General features: G+C 39.6%; 5 protein-coding genes across 5 annotated transcripts; 2 read left to right on the top strand and 3 right to left on the bottom strand.

Moving 5' to 3' along the window:
• Positions 1-84: 84 nt before the first annotated feature.
• LOC136239375 (protein FAM47E-like) lies at positions 85-3,164 on the bottom strand. Its single transcript, XM_066030111.1, has 11 exons — positions 3,023-3,164; positions 2,143-2,293; positions 1,980-2,086; positions 1,823-1,934; positions 1,680-1,742; positions 1,330-1,389; positions 1,079-1,285; positions 953-1,024; positions 662-898; positions 343-402; positions 85-292 (listed from the first exon to the last, which is right to left on the bottom strand). Exons 1-11 carry the CDS (start codon positions 3,091-3,093, stop codon positions 101-103), a joined length of 1,332 nt encoding a protein of 443 aa, XP_065886183.1. The 5' UTR covers positions 3,094-3,164; the 3' UTR covers positions 85-100.
• Positions 3,119-3,827, top strand: LOC136239380 (exosome complex component CSL4-like). Its single transcript, XM_066030115.1, has one exon. The coding sequence runs from the start codon at positions 3,162-3,164 to the stop codon at positions 3,750-3,752; it is 591 nt and encodes a 196-aa protein (XP_065886187.1). The 5' UTR covers positions 3,119-3,161; the 3' UTR covers positions 3,753-3,827.
• On the bottom strand, positions 3,718-10,010 carry LOC136239374 (ubiquitin-protein ligase E3A-like). Its single transcript, XM_066030110.1, has 10 exons — positions 9,862-10,010; positions 9,436-9,791; positions 6,391-7,451; positions 5,929-6,073; positions 5,662-5,867; positions 4,641-4,808; positions 4,439-4,594; positions 4,205-4,278; positions 4,013-4,156; positions 3,718-3,962 (listed from the first exon to the last, which is right to left on the bottom strand). Exons 1-10 carry the CDS (start codon positions 9,897-9,899, stop codon positions 3,842-3,844), a joined length of 2,469 nt encoding a protein of 822 aa, XP_065886182.1. The 5' UTR covers positions 9,900-10,010; the 3' UTR covers positions 3,718-3,841.
• A 3-nt stretch (positions 10,011-10,013) lies between these two features.
• LOC136239378 (uncharacterized) lies at positions 10,014-14,338 on the bottom strand. Its single transcript, XM_066030113.1, has 3 exons — positions 13,954-14,338; positions 13,454-13,638; positions 10,014-10,335 (listed from the first exon to the last, which is right to left on the bottom strand). Exons 1-3 carry the CDS (start codon positions 14,231-14,233, stop codon positions 10,066-10,068), a joined length of 735 nt encoding a protein of 244 aa, XP_065886185.1. The 5' UTR covers positions 14,234-14,338; the 3' UTR covers positions 10,014-10,065.
• Positions 14,339-21,169: 6,831 nt separating this feature from the next.
• On the top strand, positions 21,170-21,943 carry LOC136237778 (uncharacterized). Its single transcript, XM_066027991.1, has 2 exons — positions 21,170-21,329; positions 21,375-21,943. The coding sequence occupies exons 1-2, from the start codon at positions 21,170-21,172 to the stop codon at positions 21,941-21,943; spliced, it is 729 nt and encodes a 242-aa protein (XP_065884063.1).
• The last annotated feature ends 2,553 nt before the right edge of the window (positions 21,944-24,496 follow it).

Genomic DNA, 24,496 nt, shown 5'->3' on the forward strand with positions numbered 1-24,496 from the left:
GTTCATACTTTCTTTAGCGCGCAAATTGATGTATGGCGCCAATGTATATATGGCGCCAAGTTATATGTAACGTCATCACCTATACTAGATGTGATAATAATCATTGATTTGCACGCACAATTGAAGGTCTATTATGTACAGATAACGATGATCTATTATGTACAGCTAAGGAAGGCCTATTTTGTACAGATAATGATGGCCTAGTAAGCAGTGATTTGCTTTGTCGAGTTCGTCTGTCTTCCGCATACTTTGTAAAGGAGCGTACTGCATGTGTGTCAGCCAAATCAGCTCCCTACACAGATGTATCAATCACAGCATGTTATAAATGTTAAAATGACTCACAAATTCCATCTTAACTTCTGTTGCTGCTTCTTTCGCTACTTCTTTAGGATCTTGCAATGGCTGGGTATTAATTGGAATAACATCATACCAGCTAAATATAAGACCCTGGCCCATCTATCAACAACACCATGAAACCATCCCAAATTAGTAAGGTGTGCTGGGATGAAAATAGGATCATGTCCTGATTCTCAAACTGTCTTTACTACTAAAGTGTCCTGATTTCAGGGGTCTATACTAATACATGAACAGTCAGAACAGGTGTCCTGATTATAAAGGTAACCAGATTTCAATGTATTGTTTTTCTTGTATACACACTCACTTCATCCCACAGCATTGGCTTCCATAAGCTCTTGGGGAGATACCAGGCACCATATCTAGTACGGACACATCTCTGTGGCAATTCATCCAATGACCTGGGGATCATAAAGACGTTACTGGCAGAATGCAATCGATGAGACTGAGCTGATGCAGATCTACTATATTGTGCACTATCCCCACGAAGCTCCAATGGTATTGTAGTTAACTCGACAACTCTAACTGGAACAGACCAGTTCCTCTAAATAAAACAACTTGAAAACCAAAAGGGAAAAGCCATGTTATAACTGCTTACATTTGTTTCATAATCATTCGTAAACAGATCTTTGATATTCTCTTCATCTAATGTAGGACCTCCTTCAACATTCTAAATAATTGAAAACACTAATATACAATAGCCAGCCAATCAAATTTATCTTACCAAGTCTTTCATCCATTTGCAAAGATCTTTAGTGACTTGTTCTACTCTGCTTTCAGGTGACGCTGATGTTACTTCAGTACCACCATGGTGGTCTTCACTTGATTCTTCTTTGACACCAATCATCGGCCACTGATAGATAGCCTGCTGGCTAGCTTGTTCAGCAAGTACCTGGGGTGCCTCATCATCATCATCATTAGAATCAGCTGACTATATTATACATGGTAACACTAAACAACTAATAAAAATAATACCTCATCTGCTCCTGTGTCTTGTTGGTCTGCAGCAGGTGGTGAATCTGGTGGGGTACCCACCTGAAAAATAAATAATATTAAAATCCTCAGAGTGTAGCAAAAATATGACTTTGATTATAGAACACTAGTGTGGATATACAATACAATATACACGTTCTTAGAACTGCTTGACATGGTCACTACATAATAAAGTGGTCTTATAGAAGTCATACTTTGGGATATAAAAGAAGCAATGAGGTACCCTTATAAAAAGGTGCTTGAAATGCTAAGTACTGCATGTGTGGCAAACAGCTAGAATACATTAAAGGCAACACACATGATGCACATACACACAAAGACATTTGACACACTTCTGCTTCACTCCCAGTTGGATTCATTTCTGGATCAAGTAGCTCAACAACATCATCAAACATCTAAAGAGAGTGGGCAGTATGGCATGGCGTAAGTGTGTGTATGTGTGTGCGCGGGCGAGTGCATACGTGCGTGTGTGTACCTCTATTGGCATGGATTTTTCCAAGTGGGGGTACAAAGCTAGAGGATGATTGGTTAGGCTTTCCTCCAGATTATCAATCCGTCGTTTAGCCATCTGTTGTTGGGCACCTACCCTACACACAACAGACTAATACTATGGCATCACTAATGTCTCTTACTTTGAGAACAAAGTAGCCGTCTTTCCATTGCGAATAATCTCCCTTCGTTTCACCCTCTTTGGTCTAACAGTCTGGGAACTCAACACTGGAAGTAGATTGGATTTTCTCTACACACAAACAGCCACATAATGTGAGATGTGTCTACTTTCAAAGTATGTCATACCCTAATAACTAGCTTCTCTGAGGAAACAGCAGATGGAGTGCCATTCCTCCAATCATCCACATCATCTCTGATAAATATCCAGCCATCACCACGAAGTGAATTGCGAATGCCACATGACTTGGAAAACTTCAGGTCCAGTCTCTCTTTGTACCTAAATCCCCATCAACAATTATACAGTGAAACGACCATGATAAGTGCCCCCCATTAAAGAGGTGGCCAAACCCCAGACATAATACAAAGTGGCCTTATTATCAAAGCTCCCAACAAATGGCAATTACTGTAACAGCAATTACATAGAGTTGTCACAGTGAGAACCAACCAATTACATTCCATGAGTCATAATGGCTGGTAAAAGTATATAGCCAAAAAATAGGTACAGAATTAATCTTAGCTAAATTAGGTACTTAGGACACAGATAACATAGACTTTGTATGAAATCTATATATATACCAGCAACTTTAGCAGCGACATCTAGACTACTATTTTGCTTCTGCAGTATGCGGCCACTGGTCTTATTAATAAGGTGGTCCTATTAACAACTTACTTCAATGTAGAGTCTAATAGTAATGCATTGCCCCACCTGCCTTCATGCGGGCAAGGAGGGGGGATAGGAGGGATTTAACCCATTCTAAGTCTAATCCCCTACACTGGGGTATAAAAAAATAAAAAAAAGGTATCTAATCCCTACCTTTCTCCATTAGAATATCGTTTCGAGTAAGTTTTTGTCTAATCCCCCCTCGTTTGGCATGGGGGTAGGTGGGGTAAAACTTTGATAGGTGCATAACTATGGAAGATACTTTTGGACCTGGCCACTAGCGAGCCACAAAGTATGAAGATCTACCGTACGTTCATTCTTACGTTCACAAGTGAAAGTTCTTACCATGGCTGAAGTTTAGCTGGAGATTTATTGACAGTTGGAACAGTTAGGAGGTCGTACTTCTTTTGTGCCATTGGTGTCTATGACAACAGCGAGGGTTGGTATTATTTGGAATAAAATAGTTCTAATAAATTAATGCAAGATGAACTTGGAAGAAGGCCAATTCGTGATGCCAGGTGATAAGCTATGCTCTGGGAAATATATTTGTGGAGAGGGCACATATAATTTGAACAGTGACAACGTGTTTGCTTCTCTAGCTGGCTCCGTTCACATAGAACGCAATAAAGAATCTACAGTCGTGTCAGTGATCTCTGAACGTACAGTAACACTTCCTCAATTACATTCTATAGTGTTAGTTCAAGTAGTTAATGTTAATCTTCGAATATGTAAAGTTATTATACTTCGTGTGGACTCGGTGTCAGTGCAATCTCGCCTGCCAGGGATCTTAAGGAAGGAGGACGTTAGAGCTACTGAGAAAGACTCTGTGGAACTGTTCAATTGCTTCAGACCTGGTGATATACTGAGAGCCAGGGTTATATCATTAGGAGATGGAAATGCCTATTCCCTCAGCACAGCTGAGAATGAACTAGGGGTTTTGTTTGCTTTAAGTGAAGAAGGGTATCCAATGGTTCCAGCAAGTTGGTGTGAAATGCAGTGCACTGTCACTGGAAGACGAGAGAAACGCAAAGTGGCAAAAGTCACAAATGCAGAACTGATACCAGATGATGTATGACACTAAATAAGTGTCAGAATTTTGTACATTATATGTTGTCAAGCAGCATTATATCAAACTAGCTAGCTAGCACTATATGCAGGGTTATTTTACAGCATTCCGAATCCCTTAGCATGGGTGATTGCTTTAAGCAGTCGCTCCTCCAATTTCTCTTTACTGGAATACTCACAGAGTAGCAGGGCATTGAAACACGTGTGGGCAGTCGGTAACCTGTAGCAACCAGTTAGAGTGATCATTCCTATTTAATGCACACCAGTTACCTGTCAGAATCAGGCCCATTTTTGACTATAAGTAGTTTAAGTTTTGACAAGCCACCAACAGGGACTTTATCGCTACCAGTAACAAACTGCAGTAGCTGTCGTTTCTGTTGGTCAGTGAATGAGTGAACAATATCCCAGAAGTGTCTATAGGTGATAATTATGAAAGAAGTAGATAAAAACTAGTAGCTTTACTTTATTACACGATGAGTATGACTGAATCCTCCTTCGTATGAGGTAGAAGATTCCAGAGCGTCGAAGTCAAAGTCCTGCAGTGAAACATTATACGTGTAATGACATAGTTACTATAATGAGGAAGCCCTATTAAACAGGTCACAACGTACACTTTGGAACCTATAATAAACTGGCTGCTTAATGAGGTTTCACTGTTTATTACAACACCAAGAGTTACCTCTTGACAACACTAACCTTACTGCCACAGACTAACAATTCCACCTCTTCAGGTCTAAACAGTTCCACTAAGCTGGTATCATGTATGACCAAATCAAATCCTTTCTTGAATGCTTTAAACTGAGTCTCGATGCTTTTGTTGAGTAACCAGTCTGTATACATATCAACATACTCCTACAACACATTGTAAACCTACTGAGACAAGTAATAACACATGTACCTGCACATTGTCTTTGGTGACAGGGATTTTATCACCATCAGGCTTCAGGTCGCAGGTTAGCAAATTTCCAAACATGTCACTAAAGGTGACCTGAAATGTGAGGTTGAACACTTCTTCTATGTCATCCTCTTTGTATTCCAGAAGTGACTTCAAACTGTGGGCTATTTGCTATGGCAGAACAAATGCAAAAAGTGTAAATCACACTCACATTTACTCCTGTATATAAACAGAGGGAAACAATACTAGTTTATCCATGTACAATGTAAAGATAACAAGTAAACAGCAGAAGAGGTTGTAAGTATAAGTGCTATGAAATTTTTCATGTTAATTGCATTATTGGGTATAGTGTTGAAGCAAGAGTTATTGTTAGCAGTTAAAAGCTGAGTGTATTTGCAGATTGAAAAACTTCAGCTAGTTGCAGAGCCAAGAGTTGCAGTGTTACAAAATGGCACCAAGTAATCCCAATTTCTTGCACTTTATATGACACAATAAGCCCCGTTAAGCCCCACTGAAAAGCTTGAAATTTTAAAACTTGGGCTATGTATAAATCATGCGAGATTCACATCAGACCACAAATACAGTAAATGTCTTTAATGATGAGCTAAAAAGACAGAGAGGAGTCTCACTCAAGAAAACACTATGAATAAACACCCAAGAAGTCATCCTATATATAAGTGGCATACTTCACAAAGACTGTAGTGGTATGTGCCCTAGTTGGGGATCACATGAAATTAGAAGGAATGAATGATAGCAACAATTGGCCACCGTCTGAAATGAATATCATTTCACAAAATTTACATCCTTTGAAATCTGTACATGCAAGACACTATTAGCATAACTTCCGAATTAATAACTAAAATACACAAAGAATTTGGTCTAGATCCACAGATTCTTTACCTCTGAGAGAGGAAACTCCCTCTTTTATCAAAAACCCCTTGGTCCTAAGCGTCCAAAACATCACACAACACAACACCCCCTCCCCCAACACACACACAGAGCTGGCATAGGGTATGGCACTTACAGGGTGAGAGCTGTAGAGGTCATGAAAGATGATGGTACAGCCTACCAGCTTCTGGTAGATCACCATCGGGAAATGAATGTCCAAGATGACATTGTTGTAGATAGCAAGTCCCAATAACAGCCCGATCAGCATGAACTGACCATCAGATTCAAATGAATTGGAATTAAACCAGTAATGACGCTGTTCTTCATCATACACAAACATGCCTGTGAGCCACACAAGGAATCAATAAGAGAAACAAAGAGATGAGATTCTTTGCTGTCTTACCAATTTCTGGGTTAAAGAGTTCTTCGATGATCAGTTGAAAGAACTCCTTTTGTACACCTCCCTCATCAATGCCATCCTCGCCATGAAATTTCACCTTTAACTGCTTGCGCAAATCTTCAGGATTCATCTCACAGATTGCCTCCAACTATGGACAAACAAAATAACAAACGTTGTACATGCTGTATGTGTGACATGTATAATAATGCAGGGACTGTAAAATAATACTGCTAATCATTTTCAAGATGGCCAGCTAGTGAGCAAGAATGGTCACCTAAATCAAGGTGGCTATATGTACAACAGCTCATAAAATGTACTAATGAGCTATATTAATCCAGTCAACATAACAAGGTAAATATCTGATTATGTCATCTGCATTCAAATATGACCTACCTAATGAAGCCACCTAGCTTAAAATTCTTTGGGCCAAAGGTGACCAGATTAAAAGTTTAAATTCATGCTCACCTGGGTGAGAGCCTCGTTGACAATATTGCTACGGTCAATCTTGAGCAGCAGAAATGGCAACTCCAGTGTCTGCCCCATGATTAGAGTATTGAGCAGCGTCCTGCGACGCTCTTGCAACATGGCCATCTTATTATCCAGAAACAGCTTCTCAACCTTGTTGGCTGGCACCAACAAATACGGATAGTCGAAAAAGGAAAACTGAGATCGGAGGTAACTATCATAATCAAAATAAATATTAATAACATTATTCAACTCCTCATTGATAAATTCCTCAAAGGGAATAACTGGCTTTACAATGTCACAATGATGAATTCCTAATTTTTCTTTCAACAGAGAAAACTTGTGTGACTCGTCTTCTAGTGAATTAGCATGGCTATCCATCTTATAACCTCCTGTGGGACGACAGTTGCCGGCATTCTTGGAAGCAACCAGGTTGGCAAGATAAAATATTTTCATGGCTTTAGCTGCTGCCATGATTGAACTGTTGTGGTGCAAAGGTTTCTTCCTGTCTTCGGAGAGCACAATGGTGACGGTAATGACTTGATGAAGATTGTGAATAAATACCAAGAGATCCTCGGGTGAGTACGTTGAGTACCATTTTACCAACTGAAGCTCTGACTCTACCGGGAGATGGCTAAGTGCATGAAGAAATTTTGGGAACGTCAGCTCAACATACTCAGGGCTGTGCAACAGAGGATTTTCCAATACAACAACACAGTGATTTAACAATGACAGAGTACCAATTCGTTTCTGCTTACAGTGCTGCTCTAATGTGCTACAATAATTCTGAATGGCATTCATGAAGGCATTCTGTATTCGCTCCACCTCTATGCCATGCAATATCTTGTAAGTTCTCTTAACTGAATCAATGTCAACGTTGATGCCATCTTTGACTTTATCTTTAGCAGGTAGTTGGAAGCCTCTGTTTAGTTCATCTGGAGAACTGAAAACGGAATAAATTAAAGTGCTGAGTTCCTTATAATTAGGGGTGCTATCATCGCCATCATCTGTTGGAAGCAACTTTCTAATTTCTTCTTCTATTGAGTATGGCTCGTTGGGTTCTAGAGCATTACAATAACATGACAGTACACATCATGACAGGTGTATGTGGCATAAGGTATTCTACGGACTATAGTGTTCAAAATAATCATGGGAGGCTGTTGACTACTTTTGGTACAATTTTACTATCACACAACACTGGCCACATTACCATAATGGTACTCAGTAAAAGACTTTCTAAAACCCTAGACTGATCCCTTAATAGAAACCTAGCTCTTGTAATGTTGGAGACACCATTGCCTAAAAAAATTTCCTCTTTATGAATTGCATGCACATTAATCTAAGTGAAACGTATGTATCAGTCAGAAGTGGGCCAGTGGCAAAGGATTTTGGTTATAGCAATATTCATTTATAGTTTTAGTTGCTTCAGTGCACTTCTATGTAGCACTGGATCTTTAGGCTTCAGTGATGAGCTAGCTGGCAAGGGTTCAATAGTGAACATACAACAGAACAATTTCCATTGCTGCCACAATACAAAATACTCCGCTGTTCAGCCAGAACAGAATCCATCAGAGTAATACAATCACTTATCAACTACACCATAGCTGATCTGGTTTCTGATATCCAAATAGAACGGCTCATCTAATTGGCACGTAATTTAGTAAATGTGTGGCAGACTGTTGTATTGTGATATCATAAAGTAGATAGCTGCCACACTTGTAGTAAGTTACCTGTGAGCAACTACCCCACCATAGTTGTTGCTGGCTGTCCATGTTATTACAGAAGCAAAATGATGAAATGTGTTCAATACCAGTTACCAGTACTAATGCCACATAGTTTTGCCAGTTTTAACTTTTAACATCTGAGACATCACATGAAACTCCTCTACAAGTCACACCATAGATAATATAGTATAAATAGGGATTCGCAACAGTAACGTCACTACGGACAATCCTCGTTACAGGTAGGGACTTTGAGTGGTGATATCTCACCAACTATATTTTATTTCTTTTTGAATTTACCTTGACAGTTTCCTATTCACTATTAGATTAAGTGAGTGTTATCAAATCACAGCGGTTTGCAGCCAGAACTTCTTCGCTATGGTTGCTCAGGAGTGGCACCAATCATTTTTGTGGCACTATTACTAAAGATTGTGACAAGGTACAAGAATTTTTTAAGCAGCATCTAAGTCCCCAATGACTGAAGATTGTATGAAGGCTATATTTTGTGAAGCGAGGCTGATTCTGAGTCTGTAACCAAGACCCATCAAACTCGTAACAAGGATTGTCCGTACGTAAAACTATTAGTTCCTACGGAAATGACATCACTGTTGCGAATCCCTGTACAAAATTATCTATGGTCACACTCACTAATGATAAGGGCTATAATTGTTGGGAATAGTCATGTACTATCATACCAAACTTACCATCCACTACTAGTACTTAAATTATTAGTGACATGTGTGTAATATTATAAAGAGGTGAAAATAGAGGCATTTCCAACACTACAGGAGCTAGACGATTTTGTCTCAAGCATAGTCCATGACTTTCATTCATCAGTCCACAGAATACACCACACCATGTATATGTCAGATGGGATGCATGATTCATAATTTGAGTTTAACACAAACTCTATCCTATACAGGTACCTCGACATTTTAAATGAGTACATTGGAACCACTCCTGACAAACTCTTTGAATCAAGGACACAATAGAAAAATACCTCCATTTTGGTGCCAACAGGTCTGACTACTCACAAAATCTCTATATAAGCAGCAAATATAGGCTTAGACTTCTGGGTCCCAAAGCATTCATGGTACGACTTTTGAATTTAATTATAGAGTGTATGTATATGCCTATATAATACCAAAATGGTCCAAAGCAGTTGAGAATTTAATGAAGTCACAAATGATAGGAAACTTCCCCTGAGAAATCCCCCTTACTTCATTGAATAAACAATTACAAACTACACATAAACACACACTACATACAGACACACACTTGGTTTACGCACACACATCACACAGCTTAAAGCTGGTTTGTTTACCTGTCATACTGACCATTCCTTTAGCACTAGAGTGATGGATGTACATCACATCAACACTATCTCTGACACTACGCCCACCAGTCTCTTGAACTGGTGTAGCCAAAAGCTCATCTTCCCCCACCTCCTTAACGCCACTGGTTACTGGTGTTTTCTTCGTGTAACTTGACACGCACAACTTCGACTGCTTTCTGAACAGGAGGATTGCTTCTGCAGCAGCCTGGTCGTTGCTTAGTTGACGCTTGAAGCGTTTGCTGGACGCACACACGTCGTTCTCGCAATCATCGTGGCCGCACCCTTGGGTCACCTGTTTGTAGTAGAGTTTTATGAGTTCTTTACCTTCTTCCCAAGCCGTCGTGCTAGTAGCGTGCGTTAAAAAGGAATTCGCATAGTAACACGCAGACAGGACTGACAGAACAATTGAAATACCTTGTTGACCCTCTAGAAGACAGTCTTGACGTAGCCATTGAACTAACTAACGAAAGTTAGCGTCAAGAAAGCAAGGGCTGAAACGCTGACATCACTACCGTATTTATTTATTTAGTGCAAACTTTATAATTATTTCTGTAATGCACTAGATAGCTAATTACAATTTAGTAATTCCAAGAGTTAATATCATAACAATGTGTGCAACTATGAGCTGTCAGGTAAACTATGCAATCTAAAAATAGTTAGTTCTGGACTTATTTTGCCAGATGGTACCATCATTGTCTCACCAGTTGTTTGTTCAAATGCCAGATAGTAATGCTGGTCAAAGGCTCTCAGTGCAAACCGGTTGTTATCTTGATTATCCACAGGAACAACCCACACATATCGTTTAACTTGAGAATCTGCTGGCTCAAGAATAGAGCCCATCATCGATATCTTAATGTATGGGAGCTGATCGGGAGTTTTCGGCAAATACTATAAGACACAAATCTGAACATTTTGACTACCAGTGAGTTAGCAAAGGCCACCACTCCAAATGAAATTGTAGTTCCCATCCAAACAATAACAAATATTTTCAAGACTCAGTATTGGCAGGAGACATATTAGATGTGACCACTCTATTAGAGTTTAAAAGGCACTTCATTGAAGGCCAGCTTCTAATTGTGAGCTAACCCTGCATGGCTAGAACTGCATGACCATTCCTATAGGTATCTTTATACTAGCAATGCAAAATGGAAGGCTCCGTAGGAAGCTTCCACATAGTAGCACAGGAAATGGGTTTTAGGAGAAATAATGACTGTCATTTTATTCTGTCAACACCAACATTAATTTTTAGGTAGGTGCCCATACGAGTCAGTGAAACTCCCCTTATCTGGACCTCTATATTACCAGGGCACCTTCACTGTCTGGACAGTCCAAAGCAGTCATGTGGCTTGTAGTCTACTGACCATAATGAAGTTTGGGTTAGATGAAAGCACAATGAAGAACAAACCTAAAGCCCAGTTGCTGTTTATCTTTTAGGTGGCTTGTTGATTCTAATAATAGCTACCACTTGGTTGCTACGTGATAATACATTTCAACACTGATCCCAGGAGAGTGACCATGACTGCTCCGTAGTAACTCTTATAGCTATAGCACTACAAGTAATATTACAAGAATTAAATACAAGTAATAAAACTTGTACAACTATTTTGAGTCAGCTACTTACTTTAGAGTAGCTATTAACATGCATTTCAGACATTTCTGAGATATGGACAGTACTATATGTACCAGACTTCCCAGATAAGAGGTTCCACTGTACCAAATTTTTAATTGTGAATTCACTATTATTTTCATGAAACACAAAATGACCAAGTGGTAAGATAAATGCATTAGCTATGCATCTAAACATAGCAGAAAAGTAGCTAGCTAAGGAGTTGGAGTCCCAATCTTGCATGTTTAACAGGGTACCTATAGTATGTTCGCGTTGAGCTCAAAGCTGAAAAACAGCTAAAAATTAAAAGTGACTTTTTTCTCAACAGAGTTAACATTTTGTTCAACCAGATGATTATTGGTAATAGCAAAGGTGTCAACAACAGACACGTACGGTTTGGCTCCATTACAAATTCAGGAAAGGGCTGTAATGGATGCTGTACTTATATGGCTTCCCCATAGGAAATGTATTGTGAAAATTTTGATTGGCTGTAAATATTACATCAAACATTTGAACAAAAAGATTTTGAAATCTTTTTAGAGGGTCAAATAGTACTACAAATGAGCCAAATTTCAAAAAATGTAATTGCAACCATGAGTTATTAAATGTTTTTAAGGATTCAGTTCAACGTGAACATACTACAGTCTTTGCACCTTTCAAGATCAAGATGCTCTAATATATAGAGCAGCCATATACTCAATTAACTTGTTACAGCTGTGGTAATGGTCATGACCAGATAATGGGGACCATAACAGAGAGTTAAAGTTGGATGTATGGGCAGTAGCCTAGTTGTAGACTGGTACATGAATCATTCTTAATTCTCTTGCAACAGACTACACGTATGGCAAAGACGATACTCATCCTTAATACAGTACTTTCTGAACAGTTCAGTACCAGATGTTAAATGCTACAACACTTGCCCATTTCACATTAGCCAAGTCTGTGAAGTGACCTTGTCTGATGGAGTAGGTGTGGGTTCATGGGAGGGGAAACAAGAGCTTGCAGGAGCAACCGATCAGGCACTTCACTTCATGCCAAGAATTCTTGTTCATAAATGGCACCACACACCAGTTAAGCCTGTTTTAGGGAGTGGTCTTGAGGCTGTGACACCTAACCACAAGACCTCAGCTGGCACACCAAGCCCCCAGTTAATTAACCCTGCTTAACCTGCTTGTAAATACACAACTAATAATAATCAACCATCACCTCCTGCCTACCATGATGCATTATTTTGCACTACACTAGGCGACAGGAATCAAGTAATAATTACCACACAAAAACAGCCAAGCTGTAAAAAAATAGTGTGGCCTTAAAAAGCTGAAAAAAGTTGTGAAATCAAAGGTGGCAGCCAAGAAATAGCTGCAATGATGTTGGTGCTAGTAATTTTTTAACAATGTACACAGTCATTATTAAAAAATTTTAGCATCATAGGCGGCGGAAAGGGGGGGGGGTAGGGGGCTGAAGCCCCCCCTCAGAATGATATCACACTGAAATTATCTTTCTTGGAGTGGGGCTGAAAACCGTGATAAAGATCGAGATACTCTAATAGAGCAGTCACTCTAATAAAGTAGTCAGTGTGTAGCGAGCTATGTAAGGATTTTTATGTAGTTTATCAGCTAGAAATGGTAGCTGGTGAGGCGGAAAGCTCTTGTCAGTTGGTTGTGACCTTTTTTTTTTTTTGGTCTCACCTTACCAAACTATAGAAATAAGTCTGGGTCAGCCCAGCAGAGCCCCCCCCCCCCTCATATCAACTACTTCCTCTGCCGCTGTTTTTATGTGGATTTCTCTTCTTTATAAGGCCCCAAAACCAGTCTATGGCTGACTTTGAGGTTTGTTTTCACTCACATTTCTTCTTTTCTATGCAGACACATGATTATTAAAGACAGACTTATAAATGTATTGCATTACATGATTTAATTCAATATTTGATAATACTCTAATAGAGTGCACATTTTTGAGGATTTCTAATAGAACAGAATTATGATAGAATGTTCTAGAACAATCTAGAACCTCTATTGGTAGATCTATGAAATTGCTAGCTACCCACCTACCCTATACTTTCTATCTTATAAATGTTACTCAAGCAGTAGTCTCAGTATAGAGTAAGAACATAACCCGCTAAGGTGAAGAAAAAACCAAAGCTGAACCTGACCCTAACCTAACACTACTTTACTACTTTTCATGTCCCCTAAAGTCAAATGCTCGGGGAAACTACTAGACACATCTCCTAAAGTCAAATGCTTGGGACAACTACTAGACGCAAGAATAAAAACCTTTCAGTTCAGCAACCACTTCCTAATTATAATGATGATGGCTTAAAGCCAGGCACTCAATGGAGGTGCTCAGGCAGAGTATGGGGAAACTACATCATCATTTGGAGTGGCCGGCTATGATCTTTACTTCACATTTCACCACATTTTTTGAACACGTAGAATCTCCAGCATCATCTGTCATATCAACACTGTCAAGCAAATTCCAAGTGATGAAGTGGCTTGGGAATTCTTTACTCTCAAAGAGAATATACTTGGGTGGCTTTTCTGAGCTGGCAGCACTGCCTCCCATGCACACGTAATGATCAAACTGGACTGTGGTGAGCATACGTACGGAACATACAATTTAAACCATTAGGCCAGGCAAAGTTGATTGCTAGTTTCCCGTTTCCGCCCGCATGCCTTTATATAAGTGCCACAAAATTTTCATTATATGGCTATTTCCACCGCATGGATTTCAAATATTCACCAATATTTTCATTATTGTAATGGTGGGTTTATTTTAGTGTTTTCTTCAAGGTTTTGGCCATAATGAATAATGAATAATGACCTTCCGCCCGCACGATATTTTGAAAATCTTGAAACAGGAAACTAGCAATCAACTTTGCCTGACCTTAATATAGCGCTTACACGAAGAGTCTGTGTGGTTAACAGTATCCGTCCGCTGGACGCTGACGTGGATTTGTCCTGTGTTGCAGTCCTTCTTAGCGTGTAGAGCACCATATAGAGGAGTTTCAATCACTTCTACTCCAGTGGTCCCATTGTTGACCAAGCCTTCGTTTACGATGAGCAATCCACCTTTCCCGCCACTCTTCCACCGAGAAATTCCCAGCATCACAGAACCTGGTTCTCGCTTCCACATACACTCGTATGCACACAGATCTTGTGCGATCGCCTCGTCCGTCGCCATCACTCAACTTAGATTTATATAGTTTCAGGGCCTCAGAACGGTGTGCTATATAGCTCTCTGCTAAGTGCCAAGGGCGTACAATTTATGATGTAAACATCACCGAACATCACGTGTTCATGATAATTATCATGATGTCAGTGATTTCCTTTCGGATGTCCGGAGTTTCATATGCGCTTTGCAGCCCAGTGGCGCCATAGATATGGTGGCGCATATGTCTATGGGGCCTAGTCAGGGCCTAGTAGCCCTACCAAAAACTACAATCATCACTGTCCTCACTGTGTAGCTAATGCTCTAGGCTACATTCAACAAGCTACGGCAATCTGAGTCACGGTCTCAATGTAGAAAATTACATGATGAAGCTGCGGAGCATCTAGAAGAATTTTTCTAGCAAGGACACCCACGGAGCTGTGCCTGAGTGGTCGGTAGAAACATTTCAGTTACTGTATAATCAGTATGTATGCATTATTTTCATCATTGATGGTTCTCTCTCTGGTGCCGTGTCCAGAGGATAGTGCTGAATAGTAACCCAGGTTAGGCCATCATTATTAGCTATATTCCTTGTTTCCCGTCACCGCCTGCATCAATTTTTAGGTAGCTGAACATAATTTTAAGATCACGTGAATTCACTATTTCATGATGGAAGGAGGCACAGAGTAACTAAGCTTTAAGATAAATGCATTAGCTGTGCATATAAAAGGATGGAAGCCCCTCCAATCTTGTTCCACAGGGTGCATAGGTGTACAAACCGAGCAGTCAGAGACTGAAATAACTAGAGTCAAGTGTATAATTAATAATCAATTATAACCTCCCGCCCGCATCATTTTTTGTTCCATTGGGTGACTGGAAGCGAGCAATATAATAATGATGGCCTTAGCTATGCAGGATTTTGTCTGGCGTTGCCATACTGATACAGTAGCTATACAGTATTTTCTTGATTGATAAGGTTTCAGTGGCTGTTCGTGGCTTCCGGCTTACCATTCTTGGTAACATGCAGCATTTAGTTTTAATCATATTCACGAGTGAGGTCATGATCTGTAGCAGGATATGGCGATCATGAATCTAATAATGCAGTTTATAATATTATATAGAAGCACAATAGCTGTGCTGACACAGAAATACTACTAAATACATAGCTATTCATTATTTTAGTACTTAACTATGAACTATTATCATGTGCTTGATCCCCCTAGTGATTTCCCCTAAATCTAAATGTGAGCCTAAATGTTATCAATGTTCAAAGTTTATGACTGGTCAGGTCACAGTATATTGTATTGATCCATTAAGACACATCCAAATACTCCATTTGAGCTGCTAAACTGTGACAAAGTCTGACAAAACCATGCAGTCTTACACAGCAACTAACAGGACAGTTTTCTAGTTTTAAATATAGCTAATTGAGGTTCACTGGGCCGGATAAGAATGGTGTCTTGAATTTAGAAAGTCTTATAAAATTAGAGTGCACCGTGACAAGCAGAATTTGTGTCACTCTAAAATGAATTGTTATTAAAGTTGACGGTCACTAAAAAAGTAGAGAACATCACTACACAAAAATGGCCGTATATTGCGGTAGAAATTAGTAGTGACTTGAAATTCACTACTAACTTTTTTACAGTGTAATACAGAGCAACCGATTTTAAGTACAACTGTTTCTGGTATATACGATAACAATTTGAAGTTCTCTAGTAAAGCAGTAGGCCAGGTTGTAGTGATCGCTTGAAGAACATGTTGATGTTGTGCTACTTCTAAAAACCAGGCGCCATGCAGCCAGCTAGATTAACCAACTATATGTATTACTGTTTTAATTTGAACCGAAATTCTTGGATTTCATAATTCATGAAATTCTTGTAGTTCTTCAATTACGTTGCTATGCTCTGCTCAGTAAGGAACAATATATTATTACGCACAGATGTATCTTCTAAACTGTTTTATAGTTTGACTATCGTGTTTTCCCCGCTCAACAAAGCCTCAAAGCTGCTCTTCATTTTCATTCGCGTACAGAACAAATTAATACAGACTTCATTTCACTTTACTTCTTACGTAAAAGCTGCTGCTACCATTTAATGATTTTGTTCATGTGGGTGCGTACGGACAAACATAGGTAGATAGGTACACACACACACACACACACACACACACACACACACACACACACACACACACACACACACACACACACACACACACACACACACACATTCATGAAAACAATTTCAGTAAACCTGGCGCACGCCTTGTTTAAATATTGAAGGGTTTACAGTACCTTGAAGACAATTATTATGTGAGCTAATGCATTCCCTATCATGTTAAAGAAAATTAATGCAACATAGAAAAGGCTTACTGCCACATATTGCCATATGAATATAATTTGCACTTGTAGAGATTTCATTGGTGAGATAGGCAACTGATCAACAACTAAAAATGTAGGTATACATCAATCATCTCTCAGTATAGCTATATCTGTTATATGATAGAAAGATATTCAAACACTCTAATAAAGCAGTCTGTCATTTTTTTGTATTAAATTTTTCCATATGTATATGATCAGAAGATCAGCAAGGTCTTCCAATCATACTCTAACTACACTCCGGATATCCATCTGTGGCTTATCAGTGGCAGGTTAAGCCATCATTATATTATATTGCTTGTTTCCCATCACCTAGTGCAGCAAAACGGGTGATTATTAGTTATATGGTTGACTGCTCTATTAGAGTATCTCGATCTTGAAAGGTACAAGATTATACAGCCTGTTCAACAATAGTGGAGGGACTCCAACCCCTTATAGTTACCATACTGCTATGTGTTTATATGTGTTTACCTTAACAGCTCAGTAGTCATTTTGTGCCTCCCTCCACACTAATAGTGCATTCACGTGATCAATAATCAAATAATTAAAACTTGGTGCGGCTACCTAAAAAATGATTCGGGCGGTGACAGGAAACAAGGAATGATGGCCTTATGTAGTTGTAGGTTTTGTATGTGGTTTAGATGTGTTTCATGTTATGAAAAAATAATGTGACTTAGTCTGGGAAAATCGGTCTTATTGCCCCATGGCTGCAAGTTTGATTTTCATCACTACCCAAAAATACACACTAGATCAAAATACTCTAATAGAGCAGTCAGCAAATACTCTCACTCTCACCACATATACCACCACTATTAATAACCCTCCAGTGTTGAGTATGAAGGCGTTCATCTGTAGCATCATCCCATGAGTACATTTAGCTTGCTAAAAATTTTTGCAAATGCAATACACATGGTCCTTTGTATACTATTCTTGCTAAACTAGTTATTCCTCACTGTGCAACTCTCGATGGACCACTTAATAGAAAGCAATATGATTTAGATATTTGTACATAAAACTGCAGTACATTTCAGTCCTGAAACATATAAAATATATACCTTTAGTTTCTCCAGTCCCCCACTCCCTGCTCTACAAACCCTTTGATTCTTTACGTCATATAGTTAGCAAAATTTAGTTGAAGCAGAAACTTAGTCATGATCATGACAATCCAGTTTTGATTGCGGGTTTCAAAAAGCAAAACATGTCTAAAATTAATTCCTGTGTTAATTATATCACCTACATTCTGTGTGGATCCTTAAAATTTCATGCATGCATGTGACTACCACATGATTTAGTCAGACAACTTTTTTTCTATTGTGTTGGGCTAGGGAAACCCAAACAGAAAAGAAAAAAATGGTCTGGCCACGTGAGACTACACATGGTTCCATGAGCACAACAGATTCAGTACAGATGGAGTCAAGCATCTCTATACCATATATAATCTAGTGAGTTATTTTTGAGACTAGAATTTTTCGCCAATGACCAGTCTCACAAAACTTTTACGAATGAAAATAATGACACTTACATGAAAATAACCTGGCATATATAATACATATTAATATATGGTATCACATAAATATGTTGTGCAGAACACAAACTATGTGCAGTAGGCACTGTACAAATAATATATATAACACAATTAAAGATTTAAATCTGCCCCTAAATTTCATAAAAACTAACTTCAGGAGACTCCCATAATTAAATTTAATTTAACCATTGCTAGTCATGCAGATGATGCAAATTGGTTGCATAAATTATCCTCGATTATTCAATGACCTGTTATCAACCCCCTTATGGCAACCATAAAATGTTTTCATATAGTACACACAGTATACACTCAACAGAACATTTGACATACTGTCATGACCTTAGCACAATGACTACATTAAATAAAATACAGATCACACATGACTAAAATTAATGTAAGAGTCAAACTAGATTTGACAAAAATATTATAATGTCTGCAATTCTAAAAATAGTCACTTCCGGATTTATTTGATCCCCTGGCATAAGAACTGCTTTGTTGCTGGTTCTTCCAAATACAAGAAATGATAACAGGGCTGCAGTGCAAACTGGTCAGTATTTCGCTCGTCCATAGGAATAACTTATACTTACTGTGTAGAATTTAGCACACCAGGAGCTGCTCGATTTGTTTAGGGATAACAGAACCTCCAGATGAAACAGTAATGTCTGGGAGGCCCATTGGAGTTTTGGAGAGATACTAAAAAAGAAAATATGTTCATAACATCCATGTTAAGATGTACTGAGTGTAAGTCATATCCTATCTAAAGTGCCTTGCATTTTACTGTAGTGCCATTCAAATCCCAAGTCAAAGAAGTCTGTAAATCTCCTGCTCTCAAATAGCTGTGAAATTGTAACTATATAAAAGTGAATGTGCATGGCTTTTAAAAATCAGCTAGGCAATTATTGAAATCAGTACTGGTAGACATGTGTTATATAGTCTTAATTTTAATGTATCACTTTCACACCTCACATCAAAGGAGCCGCTCAGGCTACATTCACATGTATCATAGCCCAGTTGGTGACTTTGCCCACCCTAAATCTGAGCATAGCCCAGGTTACAGCTGGGCAGCTATTATATAGACATTAAGACTAAAATCAATTGTGGAGATCGATTAATACTCACGTGATTAGTATGAGCAACTTGGATTGGTCACGAAAAACACTCAAGGTGAAACAGAAAATAATGGAAGCAGCATTTCTTAGCTGTGATGCATCATTGATTTCCACATTGCTATTCTTTTAAAGGCTGCACTACAACTTTGTGACCTGCTCTGCAAAAACCAGTCTTATAGCCTTTCAAGAAACTGATACACTTCTTCCTTGCATACATGCATGTGGCTTATTAAAATGATAGATGCATGGTCATAGCTTATGTGCATGTCTGGATTAAGGTCAAACAAATGGAAGGGCTAGTTTTCACAGAGCCAGTCATAAATTAGTTTGACAGAGAAATATTATGTGGCGTAATCATTTTTAAGGATTATTAAAATATAATTATTTTACAAATTTGGTGAATGCTCTATTAGAGTCAGTGAATACAGTCATTACCTTGTTGCTATACAGAACATTTCCGACAATACTTTTAAATAGAAACGCTCAGCACAGTGCTATACAATTTACAATTGTAGGGATTTCATTAGCTATGTAGATAAACAGCCATCTAATGACTCAATACGTCAAAGCAAATAAAGTGATTGTAAGTATAACTGCTGCTAATATACAAGTACAGTTACTCTAATAAAGCAGTCACCCATGTTTAGATTAATTTTATTTTGTTACAGTGCACAGCAATCCTTCAAAGAAAAATTGTAGGCTTTGATGTGTAGAGTATTATTAGCAGTACTGTATGGACTAATGAATTCATTGCAACTATGAATCTTGTTTAAAGATAATAGTGGCAACACAAGCCAGACTAAACGACACTGATAACCATTTGAAAATAATTTTTTGCATTTGTGGGGATTTCATTAGTTAGATAAGCTACTATGCCCGAACACATCAATTAGCTCTCAGTAAAACTATTTTTGATTTATGACAAAGCCATTGTAGACTCTCTAATAATAGAACAGTCTTTTGTTTTCAAGTATTAGACTAGCTAGGTGCAGATATAGGTATGCATGTAGTGTGGCAGGAAACATAGAGTTGACTGCTCTATAAACTACTATATGCATGATGTCAATGCAGAGTCTATGGAATTTATAAACACAAAATAGCACATGAGCAGAGCGAGGGCACTACTAAAGGCTTGGGAGTTTATAAATTCCATAGACTCCAAGTGACTTGATCTTTTGTAATACTAGCACCATGGCAACCATGCATGCACATGTGAGCACCCTGTCGTGACGACTGAACAGTAACTCACTATTTAGAACTCTAATTATTTAGTTATTATATATATATATATTTTTTTAATAAAAAGATAATATAAATCAATAATAAACACTTAAACAGTGGGCAGAGAGGCAAACTCTGCCCAGTCCTGGGATGATGGTATTGTTGCCATTACAGAAGCAGCATTGCCACGTTATTATATTGTGCACATGTCTGTACTGCACGTGTATGTTATGCACCTATCAATATTATGCCCCACCACCCCCCTCCCAGGCAAGGGTGGGGATTTGACTTTTTCAAGTCAAATTCCCCACCCGTGGGGCATGATGAGTAGTCAAATCCTCACGTAGTGTACCTTGGGAAAGTAGGTTATTCTTGTAAGAGGTACATAGCTTATAAAGTCAAGTGCTAAAATTTTGGAACAGTCAAATGTCCCACTAGTGGGGCGATTTTTAAGGTCAAATCGGATCAAATCCCCCACCATTCCCCCGTGTACGCCTGGGAGGGAGGTAGTGGGGCTTAATATTGATAGGTGCATTAGACTTTCAATTGTGGGTATAGCACAAGGTGTTTAGTATTGTATGTGGCTCAAATCCCTCTCCACTCCGCCAATCCCAAGTCGGACCTGGCCAGGATAGGAACGTTCCACAGCATTTTGGTGCTGTGACCAGGTACAGTCCACTATATTATCGTCATAACCTCCACCTCATTTTGGTGCTGTGAGCTGAAGAAGATGGATTATGGCGGACATTAAGCAAGCCCAATGTTCACGGAGAGGATACAGAACACTGACACACCTTAAGAAGATATTGGCGAGCGTCGACGAAGAATTAGCGAACCCACAACCCCTCAGTGAAGATAATACAGCCACTCTGAGGGATCTCCATGATCAGCTTATACGTAAGCACTAACTCATAACCCCATTAGATGCTAAAATACTTGAAGCTACCAAAGATGAGGCCATCGAAGCTGAAATACTGCAAGCTGAAGAGACTAATGCTGCGATATCAAGAGCAAAAGCCAAGATAACCCACTGCCTAAGTTCTATCACTGCAAGAGACACAACAACCTCTCCATGTGCTCCTCCCCCACCTGCCACTGAGCGTCAAGCAGATCATGCAAGCACTGTTACCCATCTACCTAAGTTAGAATTACCACAGTTCAGTGGCAATCCCATCCTGTGGCAGTCATTCTGGGATACCTTTGAAGCATCTGTGCACAATAACACCTCCTTAACTGGAGTACAGAAGTTGAGTTATCTCAGAGGCCAACTACAAAGTGAAGCAGCTTGTGTTATTGCAGGTTTCCAACTGACTAATGCTAATTACCAACACTCCATTGACCTGTTAAAGGACCATTTTGGTCAACCACACAAACAGATAGAGGCTCACATGCAAGCTTTAATTGACATCCGTAGTCCTAGTGGTACACTCGCCAGCCTACATGAGTTTCACAACACTATTGAGGGGAACATCTGTAGCCTGGCTTCACTTGGAAAATCACAGGACACTTAACAGCAGCATGCTTGTCACTATCATTCTTAGGAAAATTCCACCCAAGATCAAACAGAACCTAGCCAGGGCACATGGGAGACAAGAGTGGAAAATTGATGAACTGCAAGAAGCCATCCTCACTGAAATTTACATTCTTGAGGCAGGATCATCATCACAGACAGATTCTCATAATTCTACCTTGCCACCAACTGCATCGTTTCATGCTGCAGCTACTAACAAGTCTATTGGTGGAGCCAGAGGTAAACTGTAGTGTCCATTCTGCAAAGGCCCACACTCCCCTTCTGTGTGTGATGTTATAAAGGACCCAAAGCAACACTCAGATGTAGTTCGTCAAGAGAAACTCTGCTTCAATTGCTTGGGTCATCATAAGGTCTCCTATTGTAATTCCAAACACAGATGTCACAATTATAGGCATAAACATCACACAAGCCTATGCAGTTATGAGCCACAACCTGCTGGCCAGCACGCTAAGCCACCTACTAGACACTCCTCACAACCTACACACGTTGGACAACACCATACTGGTGCAGTCTCAGGTCATCCCATTCCACCAGCTAGCAATACACAGCCGCAGATCAGTAATCTCTCGCCAACAAATCCTGTGAACTCTAACACAACTGACACTACCTCATTGTCCGTGACTTTGCCACCATCCTGCACTACACCAAACAGAGTATGTTTACTCAAGACTGCTATAGCAACAGTCTCACATGGGAACATAAGTACAGTAGCCAACCTACTATTTGACGAGGGATCCTAGCGATCATTTATCACCCAAGATCTGGCCTGCTCCTTAGTGCTACAGCCTTATCGACATGAAGACATCAGTATCTCTTCCTTTGGAGCAAACTGTCAACTTAACCGCAAGATGTATGTAGCCATGATAAACTTATTGACCAACGATGGACATGCTATACCGCTATCGGTGATAATTGTACCACGTATTGCTACACCACTACAGAACACTACTAGCATCAGCGTGACGCACTCGCCACACTTACAGAACCTCCAGTTGGCTCATCCACTTTCCGCAGAACAAGAATTTGAGATTTCTCTATTAGTTGGTGCAGACCACTACTGGGACATTGTAGGAGATCACATTGTAAGAGGAGTAGGAGGAGGACCTACTGCAGTGGCTTCTAAACTGGGCTACCTTCTCTCAGGACCAGTGCAACTGGCTAACATTCAGCACTCAAACATCAACACCATGATGTTAACAGTCAATCAACAATGTGACTTTGACCTTGAACGTTTCTGGAACCTGGAGTCTGTAGGAGTGTCATTGAGTGATGTCAGTGCCGAAGAAGATATGCTACAACACTACATCTCTTTGTGTGTCACCAGAGACCCTGATGGGGCTTATGTTGCCAGGTTTCCTTGACGACCCAATCCTCCTACCTTACCCAGCAACCTCATTGTTGCTCAGAACAGAACACGTCAAATACTTAAACGGCTGGCTAAGACACCAAACCTACTAATGGTATACAATAGCATCATTGTCTAACAAGAGGCTAGAGGATTTATTGAACGTGTAAAGTCAACAGATACTGAATCCAGTATCCACTACATCCCACACCATGCGGTTGAGAAAGACTCGCCAACAACTCCTATATGGATTGTTTTTGATTGCAGCTGTCGGCAATCGTCTGGATATCCATGTCTCAATGACTGTCTGTTGATCGGTTCACCCTGTGTTAGCGATATATGCTCTATCCTTGTTCGTTTCAGGAGTCATCGCTTTGGATTGTCTACTGACATAGAGAAGGCGTTCTTACACATCCATCTACATCCCGATGATAGAGACTATACTCGCTTCTTCCGGTTAATCGATCCTACTGATGTATCCAGCCAGCTTTGTATTTATTGGTTTAATGTCGTTCCATTTGGTGCGACAAACTCACCTTTCATGCTCAATGCTGTTTTGCAGTACCATCTTCAGCAGCACAACACAGCCATTTCTGATGACATGAGATCAAACCTGTACGTAGACAATGTCATAACTGGTGGTGCAACAGAACAAGCAGTCATAAGCTACTAGAGAAGCAAGAGCTATAATGTCCAGTGCAAACATGAATTTGTGCAGTTGGTCATCCAATAGTACCGTGTTGAAGACAATTGCAGCTCCAGACAAAGTCAGTGATGACAGTCAGTCAGTATACTAGGTCTGCGATGGAATCCTACAACAGACAAGCTCTCCCTAGCAGCCAAACCCACTATTTTGGCACATGATCATCTGGTGACTAAAAGAGAAGTCTTGCAAGATCTCTCCAAGATATTTGACCCACTAGGCCTTGCAGCTCCAGTAGTTATTACAGCTAAAATACTGATGCAGAAGCTGTGGATACATAAGATTGTTTGGGATGAGCCCTTAGATGAAGAGATCCATAAAGAGTGGATAGATGTTGCTTCTGATTTGAAGTCAGTCACTGGACTTTCTGTCAGTAGAAGGTACCTTTTGTGCAACCAGTGCTACTCATTTGCTGATGCAAGCCTGAAGGCTGTAGTATTTCTCACACAGGGTGATTAAGTATCGTTCATAGTGGCTAAATCTCG

This window comes from Dysidea avara, chromosome 11 (genome assembly GCF_963678975.1).
Source record: "Dysidea avara chromosome 11, odDysAvar1.4, whole genome shotgun sequence".
In the NCBI taxonomy this organism is placed as follows: Eukaryota; Metazoa; Porifera; class Demospongiae; order Dictyoceratida; family Dysideidae; genus Dysidea; species Dysidea avara.